The following is a 15,449-nucleotide window of genomic DNA, read 5'->3' on the forward strand; positions in this document are numbered from 1 at the left end:
TGGTGTAAGCAGATTTGAAATAATGTTTTTTTTCCAAATACTAGAATGTTCTAGTCAAAAATCTGTGAGTCGAAAGTTGATGCTTTTGAAAGGTTTTGTATCTTGTAGCAATTTAATAAACTAAATTTCGTAATTTCTATACGATCGGCAAATACTCTGTATGGACTCAAATTAAACCTTAGTTCGTTATGCCGTGTGGATATACGTTAGTCTTTGTTCCGAAATCGTAACATTTTGAAATTAAACACAATACTGTAACATCTATATTACACATTTTATGTTCTTTTAGGCATATTCTCTCATCAGAGGCAATGTATGGTAGTATGTGAAACCCGAAACAAAGAGGACTATGTCAGCCAATGCAATGTAATGCATAGCAAGGATAGCCATTCTAGGTCTATTTCAGTGTCTAAAATTTTAAAAATATAATACTTTTCACGCCTAGAACTCATTTTATTTTCTGCAAAATGATAGTTCCAGTACAAATATAGAATTCTACAATCGTAAAACGTAAATTCTGAAAAATAATTGTTTAAATGTTACCAGTTATCATTTCTGTTTTTGTCGAAATTGAATACAACCCCTTTATACTATTACTTAGCTTTCTTTTTTTCCCAAATGTGAAAATTATATTTAGACACAGGAAATAATGGTTTAAGCTTTCTGAAGTATCTTTGTTTCTTTAAAATACTCTCTTAGGCCAACATATCCAAGGCCGGTAAGTCCCACAATCAGTCCGAATTTTAAAGCTCGTATTCCGTATGTTTTAAGCATCATTTTTACCATTATGCTTTTAGAACTGGCAAATTTCGCCATCATTTTCACCACTGAGGGTCTTTTCATTAATCTAGTAAAGTACTCGTGCACCACTGGCCTCTTAGTGCTTGAGAAATAGCGAGTGTCGACTCCGACAAACTTCAGACGTATGAATAACGTTATCGCTGTGATGTCTGCGGCAGTGAAAGTTGGACCAAACAGCCAGGTATTTCGGTTTCCTTCGAGTTCTGAAAAAAGTAAATTGATACCAAACAACGACTGGTATAATCGTTGGTTCCAAATCATATCTGGAAAGAGAAGTTCTATATTGTATACAATCAACATAGGAATTCTTTCATTCTCATCATCAGAGGTTCAACACAGACAATGTGATGAACTTGGAACCATGGTAGTTCTGGTATAAGAGAATGGTCGGGATTCTGGTATGAAAATATTTTGTCCATCAGAAATCCAAAATAGAGAGTGGGACGGTCACCCTGACCCCACCATTCGCAGTAGCCTGTGATACTGTATTCTTTTAAATTGTAACTGAGAATATTTGCCTTACCTAGGAATTTGAGACGCGAACTTAGTTAGTTAGTCGTGCATTTCTGTGCCTTTCCTGCCGATTCGAAGCATGCGATCTCTTTAAATAATTATAAATACAAAGATACTCTTATCTGTCTTAAATCATATTTTACCTCGTTTTGACTTTTCAAGCCTCTCTTCGATTTCATCAAATATGTGCTCAAGGTCATCTAAGCAATAGATGATCTTGTTTTCGTCCATTATAGCTGCAAGGCTGTCTAACGTCTTGATGATCTTTATGTTGATGGCGTTTTTAACTTCCGATGAACTACTTTCTCGTTTCTTCTGAAGTTTGTCTATTTCTCCAGAAAACCATTTTCCTAGAAAATAACAAATTATAAATAGTCAAAGCAATGACTGTCATTCAAGCATACTGAGATCTAAATATTTCCCCTGTAAAAAGGTTTCAAATACCGCGACGAAATTACTTAGACTAAAGACGAACTAATTTACGCAAACAATCTGTGTGGCTTATTACGGTAATAAGGCATTTGTGATATTAGCAAGAAGTTAAAAGGCAGCAGTTTCAGCCACTGAGTAACTCTAGTTATGGCTGTATGCATTGAAGACACTTTTGATAAACATAGAGCCTGAAGTAATTGTTTGTAAAGGGTTACGTGTCTGTAAGTTTGGACACCAGAAACATAACTAACTTAGGCTAAAAGCTAGAATTGTTCGTGATATGCTTAAATAGAATACGCTTTAATATGCTTAAATAGAATATCAACATTTACTAATAAAGTTTCCTGCGCATTGTTCCTTTGTTCTTACTTTAAAAAATCTTGAAGCAAAAGTCTCTAGCTTACATGTGCAAAAGACTTTTACTATATTTTAGTTTTTTTTGTGTGTTTAACAACATACAATTTGGCCATATGGCGGCTTTTCCAACTTTTGATGGTGAAGGAAGACCCCAGGTGCTCCTCTGGGAATTGCTTTGGCATGGGCGGGCACCTGGTAAGCTGAACCGTCGACCTTCCGTTAGCCAGCTTGATGGCTTCCTCTAAAGAATTCTACACCCCAAGCGGGGATTTGGACCCACTTCGATGAGGAGCAAATAATTCTAAGTCGTAGACCTTAATCACTCGGCCGTGCAGCTTTCATCACTCCTATTTTTATTTTATTTTTGTCTAATTATATACTTGCCTGCACTCTCACGTGAGAACATTGCCGGTATTTCGCAGACACCATCTTTATGTATTAAATTACGGTTACATACAATTCCGTATGTAATTAGGTCGATAGGTATGTCATGGAGTAGTTTCCGGAAATCTCTGACGTCACTTCCGTATCCAGTTTTCACATCTGGTACCAAGTTTGGCTCTGTACGAATAAACTTATTACTAGTCAGTTTTAAATCAAGGGAATGCTGCATAAATGAACAAATTTTGAGCTTGATAGTAAAGAACATAAAATGAGCCGCACCATAAGAAAACCAACATAGTGCGTTAGCGAAAAGCATGGATCCAGATTAGCCTGCGCATCCGCGCAGTCTGGTCAGGATCCATGCTGTTCGCAAACAGTTTCTCCAATTGCTTTGAAAGCGAACAGCATGGGTCCTGACCAGACTGCGCGGATGCCATGCTGGTCGCCAAAGCACTATGTTGGTTTTCTCATGGCGCTGCTCAAATATTGTTGTCGTTTTTTTTAATAATCATTAGGAGTGTTCCTGCTTAATATCAAATTCAAAGGAACTGCTTCCAGCTTGAGAGTAAACCTATGCAAATTGAAAATATTTGGGTCACCAAATTAAGATAATGTAGTTATATATTTCGAAAGAACGATGTTTTTAATGAATAAATAAATTTTAAAAAATCAGTTTGGTAATTTGAGCCGCACCATGAGAAAACCAACAAAGTGCGTTTGCGACAAGCATGGATCCAGACCAGCCTGCACATCCGCGCAGTCTGGTCAGGATCCATGCTGTTTGCTAACGGTTTCTCTAATTGAAATAGGCTTTGAAAGCGAACAGCATGGATCCTGACACGACTACGCCGATGCGCTGGCTGGTCAGGATCCATGCTGGTCGCAAAGCCACTATGTTGGTTTTCTCAGGGTGCGGCTCAAATGTTGATGTGACGAAACACATACAGTCTCTCATCCGCATCAACCATCAGTTGAAAAATGTTTGGTGTTGGTAGAAACAGAAGAAGCACAAATGATTTACCGGAAGTAAATGTCTCATCGATTACGTCAATAATCGTTTCGGACTCGGTGATACATTTTCCGTCTATTTTCAAAACCGGAACTTCCCCATTTTTGTTGATGGTCAAGAACCAGTCCTGGTTTTGTTCTCCTGATTGAATGTTTACAACATGCTCTTCGAATGGTACATCCTTTTCATATAATGCCAGCAAAGCCTACAAATAAGGTACGTCATTTTGTACTTGCTTTCATCATTGCACATGATGTACTGATATTAATAATGCCAGCTTCCATTCATACACTGTCGAAAACTACAATATACTGGTATACGTTAATGTTAGTCAACATTTTATAGCAGCCTCAGAATGTGACTTTGCCATTTTATTTATTTAGAAAAGAATCTATATTTATTTATTTTTTATTTTTTTTTTTTTGGTCAATTTTAAGATTATGTTGTGAAAAACAACAATGGCAAAAAACAACAACAACAACAACAAAACACATTAAGGTAATGGATCCGAAACGATAACTGACAATTGCCGTTCGCTTACGTATTCTCTGAATGCGATTTCGGCATCCTTCGGGCATTCTACGGTTCTTATGAAAATGGCCGAAGGATACCGAAATCGCATACGGATGTTACGTAATCGGACGGAAATTGCCGATTGTCATTACGGGTCCACTACCTTAAGATGCTGGTCTCAAAAATCAGCTCTTTTGTTTTGTGCAATTAATTTCAAAACTATTCCTTTCTTTAATAGATGCTGCTTTTGGTAAAACGTACTTCGTGGCATCCGTCATTGTCTTCGACCTGTGGAAACCGTAGTCAGGGAATATAAAAAAAAATGAAGTATTAGGCCTAATTGATAAATTTTGTATGGTTGAAATGAAACACTGTGCTTTAATTTGTTTGAATAGATATGGTCAACACGAATTGACATAAACTGGGTCAAATGAGTGTAAATAATGGATAACAATATATATCCAGCGTCAAACTAAATGTCAAGAGTCACCAACTGAATGTATCTAAAGTATTTACAAAATCTTTGAACTGCAGATAGAAGTTTTTTTCTGACGGATACCTCTCTCTTTTCGTTGCATTTTATTATATTCAACATAAATTATCGTAATTGTGGAATATCATTGCTTTCCTACATTGAGGTAATAATAACGAAATGATAATACGTGTAATTACGCGAAGCATTAACAACCCAGAGCATACTTCTATCTTTGATTTATCACCAAAACAGCTAGACTCATCATCATCATCATCATCATCGTCATCATAATCATCACCATCCTCGTCGTCTTCGTCATCACAATCATCATTATTATGTACGCTATAAAACATTTTAGTTTTAAGATATTTCATATTTGCAATTGAACTGTAAGAAATAGATCGATACAATTAAAACATTTAGATGAGACAAAAATTAAAATAAAAAAAAAAACAACCTCACATTCTTACCTTAAGTGAATAATACGAACTGGGAGAATAGTATAGTTTGACTTCTTTGTAGTCCATCCTGTCAATAACCGATAAGAGCAACAGTCCTATATATTTTAACCCGTCCTACCGTACATGTTTACTCGGTGTGTACAATCAACATCTAATTACATGTATATTGTAACATACGGATGTTGTAAAGTCCTTCGACTGGCTAACCTCTCAAGACATTCATTGAATATAACATAACCGTTTTTATAAGGTTGCAGAAAAGCTTGCACCGTAGGTAAAATATTCAGCACATATTGCACAGCAAACCGGTAATTTGTTGAATAGAAAAAGGCTAGAATTTTACACAGTCAGCCTTTTATATTCAGTGAAAAGCAAGAGCAGCCTGATAGTGATGGCAGGAATACATGTGAATAGAAGAAAAGGTTTGCAGGGCGGGGAAGGAATAACGAGAGATGGCCTGGTTGTAATGACAAAAAAAAAGACGGAGAATTGTGAAGAGGCGGGCGATTATAGAAAAAAAAGTTTACAAGGTGGGAAAAGAATAACTGGTGACAGCCTGATAGTTATGACAAAATTATTTAGGTGGATGATTGCAGAAGAAAGGAATTACTGGGCAGAAGAATAAGCAGAGATTACCTGTTAGTTATTACAAATATGGACTATTAATTATGACGAGGTGGATTACTACAAAGAAGAAACGTATTACAGGGAGGGAGAAGAATAGCTAGAAATATCCTATAAAATAGTAATGACAGGAATAGACTGCAAGATGTGCGAAGAGGCTGATAGCTATTGAAGAATGGAACCACAGGGCAGGAGAAAAATAAATAAAGCTGAAAGTGTTAATAGGATTAGACTAAAACTTTTGAAAATGTGTCTTACTATAGAAGAAAAAAAATTACGTGGAAGCAAAACACAACTACGTCTTCTAAGTCTTGTTATTTCCAAATGGATTTGAAGGTATTTTTGGAATTATTTCACGTGATAACATTTTTTGCTATCATTTTTTATCTTACGAAAAAAAGTACTGTTGCCGTTATTATAAATGCACGTACGGGATGAGTTTTATGCGCAGGAAAAGTTTGCTTTCCATATGCCAGGTCCGGATTTATTCTATGTTATCTTCACACCTTGACTGTCGGTTTATCAGGCATGTAGAACTCCCTTAAATGTAATAGAAATTGTTTGACTCGGAAATGGTTTTGAGAAAAATTCTTCAATTACAACTAACATAATTGAGCCGTGCCACGGGAAAACCAACATAGTGGGTATGCGACCAGCATGGATCCAGACCAGCCTGCGCATCCGCGCAGTCTGGTCAGGATCCATGCTGTTCGCTAATAGTTTCTCCAATTCCAATAGGCTTTAAAAGCGAACAGCATGGAGCCTGACCAGACTGCGCGGATGCGCAGGCTGGTCTGGATCCATGCTGGTCGCATACCCACTATGTTGGTTTTCTCGTGGCACGGCTCATATAATCTTCCACAAGGTTTCATCGATAAATTTGAATCAGTGACAAAGTAGCGATAACGTCTGTAACAATTTCAATCTTGTTGTTTTGGGATTTTTAATTAGGCCGACCGTACCTTCACAAGATAGGTTTTATATATGACCATTTTCAAATCGCAAAATTGAAGTTAGCTGCATTACTTTTTACATGCAGACAGTTTGAACTGTCGCAACACGACACACTGCTTTTAGAAAAAAGATCCTAGTAAAGTATGGAACTCATCAACAAACCAAATACGTGTTTAGTTTACAAGGAAAATATGGTCAACACTTCCACCGCAACAAAATTATAGCTTTTTTTGGAAAAAAAAGCCTACAGAATTACAAGAAGATCAATGTTAAATGTAAGATGTGTCTTATGCCTCTATTTTTGTTTGAGTAAAACGCCCAAAACTGTAGATTTTCCTGTCTTCCTTGTGCTAGTAAACAAATACTGATGTATGGCACTTTCAGTAACTTTTTTTTTGTTTCGGTGAACCTACGACCACGAAATAAAAAAAACTGAAGGAAGTTTACATATCTAGGCATCTGATGGATAAAAGCTCTTATTACATGCTCGTTTATATTCCCCGTTAAGTTAATATTTTTCCATACACTGACGCCTGAATTTCATATCGGGTGCGTGACGCAATCTAATGTGTGTTCTTGCATTAATTCTTTTATTTAGTTCAGTATAGACTATTCTAACACGATCCGATTTATTTTCCTACTAAACAAAGAAGGCAGAGAACAGTGAATTATTATACAACAAATCACTGTTCTGACGTCACAATCATTACGTCATGGCGTCAAACGGCATAGCGGTGCGCTGGAAAGGAAACCGATTGAAAACGGGCAAATATTTAATGAATGTCGTCAAGGATGTACTTAAAAATCCTTGGTAACGTGTTAGAATCGAAATAATATATCTCATTTAGTGATTTGCTCTTGAATAAATCATAGTTTGTCGTTCAGGTGCGTATTATTATATCACGAGGGCTGCGCCATCGTGATATAATTCCTTCGCATCTGAACTCCAAACAATGATTTATTCAACGACAAATCACTGGATGAGATATATTATTTCTTAATTGAACACATTCATAATATTTACATTGCATTTATATGTGTAGATAAATAAAAGATTATTATTACATGCTCATGTATACACTCCGTTAAGTTTCAAAGGAACCTAAGACGTCAATATTTATAGGTTATTAGACTTGTATCGAGAAATCTGCACGAGTTCTGTAGCGGAAATATTGCACGACTTTAGGAGCGCAATATTATTCCACGGAAGACGAGTGTACATATTTCTCAGTGCAAATCTAATAATCTTTTTATTACATACGCATATATACTTAAAATTATTATAAAAATGATATAGATTTGTTATTAAGCCCGAGTGAAAATATCTTAAGAACTTTTAAACGAGACGAGATACATGAAACTGACGTCACAAATGACGTCACACACCCGATATGAAATTGGAACGTTGATAAGTAATAGTTATAGTATGGGTGAGAGTGTGTTACCAGGATATATCAGAGCTAGGGGTACATCGAGGGTATTTTTCTCGGCACATATCGTCGAGGCCGGTAGGCCGAGACAGATATGTGCAGAGAAAAATTCCGAGATGTACCCCTAGCTCTGATATATCCTCGTAACACACGAGCATTACATATTATAATTGTTATATCGCATAGTTTTATGATTAAAATTTATATATTATTTTCCTTTAAATTTGTTTATTATTATTTTTACTTTTTTGATTCCCTTTCTGCACCTCGCTGACTGAAACACTAAAACTTCTGTTTTAGAAAATGTGTTCCCCAGATAAAAGTATCCAACAGATTTCTGCATTGGTTTTAAATCTTTGCATTTCATTGGCCAAACATATTGTAAAACTTGTTGTTTTGTTTGTAAAAAAAAATCAAAGAAAAAGAAACATTTGAGAAATCTCAGAATTTCATATATTTCATGTATTTCTGAATTTGGCGATAACTATCGAGTTTTTGAAATATTCTAGTTTATGTATTCTTTTACTTTATAAATGTAGGTGTTTGTGATAATTCTTTCTCTGTGAACTGTAAACTGGAGCTTAAATCATCTTTTCTTTGAAAGGAAAAAATTATACTCCCTCGATAGAACCTCAATAGAGAAAAAGTGTTGCGATATATATCGGAACAGTTTTACTGTGCTTATATATATCGCAACAGTTTTTTTTCTAATGAAACTCTATAGAGATTTCTGTGTTGATATATATCGTAACAGTTTTGTAAAATATCAGCACAGATTTTGTAGTATTAATGTGTGTTACCATGTTTAACATACTGCAAAAATCAAAGGAAAACTGCCGCACTATGCGATAAGGGAAAATATTGACGTGTTTTAGGTTCCATTGATACTTAACCGAGTTTTTAAATGAGTATTTAATAATTTTCCATATTGATGTTCAAATTTCATATCGGGTGTGTGAATTTTTACTTCGGTTGCTAAGGATCGCGCCAAGTGTATATCCATCTATACAAATGCATAACCAAAATTACTAAGTAGAAAAAGAGGCCAAAAAGCGGAACAGAGGTAAGAAAGCTGCATAATGCAAGTAAGATCATCAAAGTGAAGAAGTGAGTGAAGTTTCAATCAGTTCTCTCCAGCGGCTACTCAGATACCGGCTTATATTAAAAACCTTTATCAAGTTTGGGCGCCGGCAAAAAGGTGAGTGCTTTAGCTTTACCCGTTATTCGAACATTCGAGCTAAAATATTTCTGAGGTAATGTAATAAAATACTTATTGCATGTATCGTTGGGCAATAGTCAAAGTACTAGTCATAGGTCCTTCGGGCAAAAGTTTTGACTCTACTTACTGTCTTGGAAGGTAAAGAAACTATGAAATGAGAAGTGAGAACTGTAAATTTGTTTAGGTAGGCCTATGCTTTCCAACCGATTAGTTTCAAATTTTAAAATATATCTTTTTTTTGTCCGCATGCTTAGCAGCTCATAGGGATCGTTCAAAAAGAATATGCAATAAGTGTAAGTTTAAAAAAATAATACCTGAAAGAATGAAAAAACAACAACAACATTATATTGTTATAATTTCATCATAGAAGCATGTAAAATGGTTCAGACTAACTACTGATACGAGGTCAAGACATTTTCAAATGAATGGGGTAACATGAGAATGGAGTGAATATTTAAAAGAAATGAAGAATGAGGTTAAGGTTATGGAAAATATCTGTTTGATGTAAAATAAAGTAGAAAAATGCATAGTGAATAGAATACTTCATACTAACTTGTTTTTGTTTATCGTAAATAACACTTTTTTGCAAATATTTTAAAGTTTAGGTACTTATAGTATGGGAGGTATAGGGTTAACTTAAAGTCCCTGTGTTCCTGTATTGTTTCATTCGTACAATAAAGTACGCGTCTCTTGAAGAGAGCAGCTTTGAATTTTAGCATTTCGAGTCAATATATGATATGCTTATGTTGTTTTTTTTTCTTCGATTTGAAAAAGGTATGTGTTTATAGTAATCCAAAAAAAGTTGAAATTTATGAAAAGTAAGTGTTTTCTATATTTGTCAGAATACTTATTGTCATCTACTGCAAAACGTTTTCCTCATTTTAGATTGATTCACCATCATATGATCAGATGATCTGTATCCACCCAAGTAAACTGTACATACTTCGATATATATCAAGATGCCAGGGTCTTTTTTTTTATGTCACACATGTCCGTCCATTTTTTCCCGCTCAGTTTCTTCTTAGCCGCTTGATTGATTTTCATCAGTCAAGCATCAAATATTAATCTCGTCAAGATGACATGCAGAATGCACAATTTAGGTCAAGGTTACACTTGGAGGTTCAATGTCAAATATATTAACTTCATGCGCGCTTAATATTGTCTAAACTGGTTGGAAGGCTTTTTTAAACTAACATCAGTTGATAAACATCACTAAGACGACATCCACAGCGCATAGCCCGGGTCATTAGGTCCAAAGTCAAGATCAGACTTGGGGGTCAAATTTGAAATAGCTAACTTCGCACCCGCCCCATAATTTCAAAACCACAATAATAAACTTCATAGTTTACCTCAGCCGGATGATATACAGAGTACACAACCCAGATCATTCGGTCCAAGGTCAATGTCATACTTAGGGTCAAAGATCAAACAGCCAATAACTGTATGCTAACCATTTGAAGGATTTTCGTAACTCTAATATCAGTTGTCAGACAACATGCAGAGAGCAAAACAAATGCCACTAGTTCCAAAGTCTAACAGGTCACAGTCATGATCACAACATTCTACTTTATCTGCATCAAAGCGGTGTCTAGGGGTATTAATCGCCTTTATCAGTAGCTTTAGTATAAAATATCAGACATCGTATGTGCAGCGCATGCATACGATTTTTTTTGTATCTCAATAACCTCACACCTAGGACAACCGTTTATTAAGCTTTCATATCTATTTAACACGTATGCTGATCGTGAGGTCTCATAAATATGACAGGCATTTGCGTCATACAAAATAAACAAAACTGATAATGAATATGAAATTTACAAGATATTTAAAACGCGATTCTGTATGTTGATATCCGTATATTAGGCGGCACACATAATTGATCCTATGTACATTTTGGCGATGTTCGAAAGTATGTGTTTAAAATGTAAATTGGTTTCTGTTGAAGCAGTTACTTCTTCTGGTATATTGACACGTGTCTGATTACAATGTTTCTCATCCTCGACCATATTTAAAGTGCATAATTCACAGTAATATTTTGTTGTACTGGTTCTCTAACATATCGTCCGGTTTCTGCTCTAACGGCTTTACCCCGAACTTCTAGTGACCAAACGAAAAACGCTCATACTTTTTAACGTTAAATGTAAGTTCTGTACGTTATTTTTTGATTTTCATGACAGCATTTGATATCATAACAATTAAGAACGCAATCTTGGGTATCTGACATATTAACGGTATAATGTGAATTGAAAGTAATAATCAGCTTCGGAAACAAACATCTGCTTTACTTTCTTTCCTGTACGAGCACCTTAAATTCTTTGGTCGTGTACACAAGACCAGGTATTGGAGTTAGATCCAGACGTTCGCCTGGTGGTTTAATAAACTTGCATCTTTGCATGACGATGGAAAATGCAAGTAAACATTCATTTTTGCGAGGATTCCCCAACACAACGGCGTCTTCCGAGACCGAAAGCAAGAACGTGATTGTTTTTAAATCGGATAAAGCTATTGTCATCGAGTATAAACCGTTCCGGACGGAAATATTCCGGATCTCCCCAGAACTCTTTCTCGTGGTGTATCGAATACAAATTGAAAAGAACGACTGTGTCTTTATCAACATCAAGTCCCTCTATTTTTGCATCTGTCATCGAAAAATGCGGAAGCGAAAATGGTACCTGGGTAACAATTCGCATAACTTCAAGAATAACAGCATTCGTGTATACAAGGTTAGGCTTGTCCTTCAGCTCAACATTCCTACTTTTTCCAATGACGGTATTTATCTCTGCAAACACGCGCTCTTGAATCTGTGGGTATTTGGTCATGTAGAGTATCAACCATAACATTGTTTTGCTCGTTGTGTCCGCCCTAAAATACACAAATTATACAAGTGATGTAATTTTTTCTATTTGACTTTGAAAAAATCAGAATTAATTTAGGTATTCCACCTACCGCCAAGATTACAAACATGTACATAAACATGTGAAATATAATACAAGAAGTATTTCGATATTTCCCAATAACGAGAGTTGAGCGCAATACTGCCATAAATCCAATATCATTAATAGGATTTCGGCAGCATTACACCGAACCCTCGATATATTTCTTTGTGTAGCAAAGGCAACCTCACTAACAACAACTCCATAGCATATACATTTGGGATAAGTTTATTTGAATGTAGTCGCTCTAGTTACAGTGTTTTTTCGCTACTGCTTTACCAAGGCGAACGGCAATTTTGACAAAATGAAGAGCTATAACTCTGATGCTTTAAAGGAATCTTTTCTCTAAGGTTTTATATACATATAATACGTCCGGTACCAGATTCACGAAATGGCCACTAATTGCTAAAAATAGCAAATCCAGTGCCAAATTCTTACTTGCCAGTGTCAATTAAATCATACTGGTTTGAACCTGAAACATGGCAATTTTGACTTAGTCAAGATCAATAAAAGGACTAATATTATCAGTGACGTTGTCAATTAAATGATTATATGTGTCAAAGGGAGATCGCATTGGCCAAAAAAAAACAAAAAAAAAAACGGAAGTCAATAAAACGGCCATATGACAAACAATAATGCCATTACAAAATCACTAGATTGATGGTAATTTTATTTACCAACTCGGTACTAGACAGGCAAAATGCTTGAATTCCGTTTTCTCAAACTATTACAGGCCTTGTCTTTTTCATATTTGTCCTGTATTTCTCACATTGATTCAGTTAGGTTTGATATTGATTCAGTCTTTTTCAAATGAAACACACAAACTCTCTAATACTGTGTTAAATAATGCACAGTCATAGGCCTGCGAGCATGGGGATTGGGGGTTGCCATAGTATGGCTTTGGTATAGCTAGCGCAATCGTTTCCATTATTGAGTCTGTCTGACATCTTGCGGCGTATACTATCCCCGTAATTGTTGACGGGTAAGTGACAACAGAAGAATGTCGGTCAAAAATTTAGCTAATGACTATATTAAAGGAAAGGTAGAAAACAACAAAGTAAGACAGAAAACTATAAAAATCACATACCCGGCTCCTTGTAGATCAGCCAACGTTAGATTTAACCTTGCCCTTGTCAACACATATCTGTCTTTATTTTCTTCGTCCTCTGCATCACTTGTTATGATAGCATCTGCCACGTCTCTAATGTGGTCTGCAGAAAACGTTTCATAGTGCTTCTGTACTTGTTCCCACATGATAGCATCTCCCTTGGCAGTAAGTTTTCGAAGCGCGTCGACTTTCCAGGGGATGATATATCGTAGCCAGGGCAATACATCTAAAGCACTTCCACTTCCGGTGAATTTATTAAATTCTTCGACCTCTCTATAGATTATTTTAACGTGTCTGTCAAAATCAACCTGTTCCCCTCGCCCGTATAGAAATTGGTAAATTATCCGTACCACTAGAATCTGAACTTCGAGTTCTATATGACCTGGGCTTGTGCTGAACTTTCTGACCAGAGAGTCCGCAAATGCGACAGCTTCGTTTGTAACCAGTTCTTCAATAACGTCTTTTCTTTTAGACGTAAACAAACGCAGAGCTTTGGACGCTAGATTTCTTTGTTTTAGATAAACTGGCGAGAAATTACCAAACGCAAACACATCCTCATGGATACGTTCGGCTAAAACCTCCGATGAAATGAATTTTGGCCTTCCACTAAAGGCGTCGTTTGGATGTTCGGCCGCGGCCTTGACCGCTTTGTAGCCATTTACGACAACCGTATTCCAGCTCCCTAACCTAATCGAAAATACATTCCCATACGATTCCCACCATTTCATGAATGTTGATGGTGGATGACGTCCAAAAAACGGTAAATGTCCAACAATCGGAAGCCCCATGGGTCCTTTTGGATACCTTTTCCCTTTACTTTGCAAGACCCATTTAATGAAGAAGAAAGTAATAAAAGCTGTAGAAAGAATCAACAACACCGTTGTTACTACCGACATTTTATGACAAGCTTGATATAACCGTGTTCAGTAATAGAATAAATGTGCAAGGCGAGTGCAGTATCGTCTTTGTTGATCTTATGGTGTTCTAGTTTTATATGAAAGGGCAAGATAAAAAAAAATGTATATGAATGAATTTAAAGAAGATAAACATCGTTAAAATAATTGTCGCACTATGTATATCTAAAGGTCACGAAAGTGAAACGAAATTATTTGCTGCTGCAATACCAACCCCATGCAACCCCAAATGAACTGGTTTGTTGGAACAGCCTTTGGTTGATGATTTATAATCGTTCCAAGATCCCAACAAAGGAATGTTCCCAGTTACCAGGTACATGCAACAGTACGTCGCGGAATGAATACAATTTGGCACCAACATACCCTGGGTATATTAAGTAATATCCAAAAATAAAATTTGAAATTTATATATCTTAATATATATTTCTGGTATGCAATTACTTTTTGTTGATGTCAAATATACTCAAGAGATTCTTCGCAGAAAAAGGGACAGAGGTCCCACAGGAAAAGCAACATTCAAAGAAAGCAGTCGCCCATACACAGTCCATTCTTAAATAGGGTATATGTATATATGTGCACGTGCACATTTGGTGAGGACGTGTATACATAAACTGAATGCAATAATATAAACAAAGATCTAACAAATACCTTGTAGACTCAAAAATACATGAAGAAGGATGACATTTTTCCTTATTGAAAATGTTCGTATGTTTTCCACTGAATATTCTAACATACAGCTGGTACCCAAACAGAGAGTAGCATTAGCTCCCTTCTCAAGTGAAAGAATTAAATCTAACGACTATGATTTTATAGCAACTCTACATCAAAAACATTAACCACTCGAAAAAACAAGACGGTGATAAAGAAAACACACTAAGATTCGCACGAAAAAGTCGTTCAAACAAATTAAGCATAGACATAGAACTTTTGTGTGAAGGTATGGAGATGGAAGAAGAGCAACATCTGTTTACATCTGTCTCATCATTGACTACATTATACTCTTCGTGTTTGCTTACACCTAAAATGTACAAGAACGGACTGTGGTTTTCTAAATACGTAAATATACGTGTCTTCATTTGCCGATTTACATTTATTTTCCGAGTTATTTTTAAGTTAGCAATAAAAACTGCTGGGAACTATTTTTTCGACATACCCAGTATAAACATATAGTTTGTGGGGTCTAACCTTGTCCTTGGTGTTTTTTTCTTTCATAAGTGTCCACGTTCGGATGAACATCTGAAGAACACCTCCACATTGAAGACTGGACGCCTTATCGGATGACTTAGGCATCGATACTAAAGTGCTTTGGCAGTAAGGAAAAA

The 15,449-nt window shown here is 36.0% G+C and overlaps 3 protein-coding genes across 3 annotated transcripts; all 3 read right to left on the reverse strand.

Moving 5' to 3' along the window:
* Positions 1-544: 544 nt before the first annotated feature.
* Positions 545-1,591, reverse strand: LOC123541210 (ganglioside-induced differentiation-associated protein 1-like). The gene is made up of 2 exons (XM_045326622.2): positions 1,458-1,591; positions 545-1,004 (listed from the first exon to the last, which is right to left on the reverse strand). Exons 1-2 carry the CDS (start codon positions 1,543-1,545, stop codon positions 655-657), a joined length of 438 nt encoding a protein of 145 aa, XP_045182557.2. The 5' UTR covers positions 1,546-1,591; the 3' UTR covers positions 545-654.
* Positions 1,592-1,612: 21 nt separating this feature from the next.
* Positions 1,613-5,629, reverse strand: LOC128549327 (ganglioside-induced differentiation-associated protein 1-like). Its single transcript, XM_053525920.1, has 4 exons — positions 4,955-5,629; positions 3,509-3,701; positions 2,484-2,664; positions 1,613-1,664 (listed from the first exon to the last, which is right to left on the reverse strand). The coding sequence occupies exons 1-4, from the start codon at positions 5,009-5,011 to the stop codon at positions 1,613-1,615; spliced, it is 483 nt and encodes a 160-aa protein (XP_053381895.1). The 5' UTR covers positions 5,012-5,629.
* A 5,963-nt stretch (positions 5,630-11,592) lies between these two features.
* On the reverse strand, positions 11,593-14,174 carry LOC123540564 (cytochrome P450 1A1-like). Its single transcript, XM_045325667.2, has 2 exons — positions 13,193-14,174; positions 11,593-12,034 (listed from the first exon to the last, which is right to left on the reverse strand). The coding sequence occupies exons 1-2, from the start codon at positions 14,107-14,109 to the stop codon at positions 11,593-11,595; spliced, it is 1,359 nt and encodes a 452-aa protein (XP_045181602.2). The 5' UTR covers positions 14,110-14,174.
* Positions 14,175-15,449: the final 1,275 nt, after the last annotated feature.

Source organism: Mercenaria mercenaria, chromosome 16, assembly GCF_021730395.1.
Source record: "Mercenaria mercenaria strain notata chromosome 16, MADL_Memer_1, whole genome shotgun sequence".
Lineage (NCBI taxonomy): Eukaryota > Metazoa > Mollusca > Bivalvia > Venerida > Veneridae > Mercenaria > Mercenaria mercenaria.

Excerpts from the sequence above, each read along its gene's own strand:
- LOC123541210 (XM_045326622.2), bottom strand. The coding sequence starts at position 1,545 with ATGGACGAAAACAAGATCATCTATTGCTTAGATGACCTTGAGCACATA. Across the intron at positions 1,005-1,457 it reads GCTTGAAAAGTCAAAACGAG|AACTCGAAGGAAACCGAAAT; the intron begins GTAAAATATGAT and ends TACTTTTTTCAG.
- LOC128549327 (XM_053525920.1), bottom strand. The coding sequence starts at position 5,011 with ATGGACTACAAAGAAGTCAAACTATACTATTCTCCCAGTTCGTATTAT. Across the intron at positions 3,702-4,954 it reads GTTCGTATTATTCACTTAAG|GCTTTGCTGGCATTATATGA; the intron begins GTAAGAATGTGA and ends CCTTATTTGTAG. Across the intron at positions 2,665-3,508 it reads CGATGAGACATTTACTTCCG|AGCCAAACTTGGTACCAGAT; the intron begins GTAAATCATTTG and ends TTATTCGTACAG.
- LOC123540564 (XM_045325667.2), bottom strand. The coding sequence starts at position 14,109 with ATGTCGGTAGTAACAACGGTGTTGTTGATTCTTTCTACAGCTTTTATT. Across the intron at positions 12,035-13,192 it reads GCTGATCTACAAGGAGCCGG|GGCGGACACAACGAGCAAAA; the intron begins GTATGTGATTTT and ends TGTGTATTTTAG.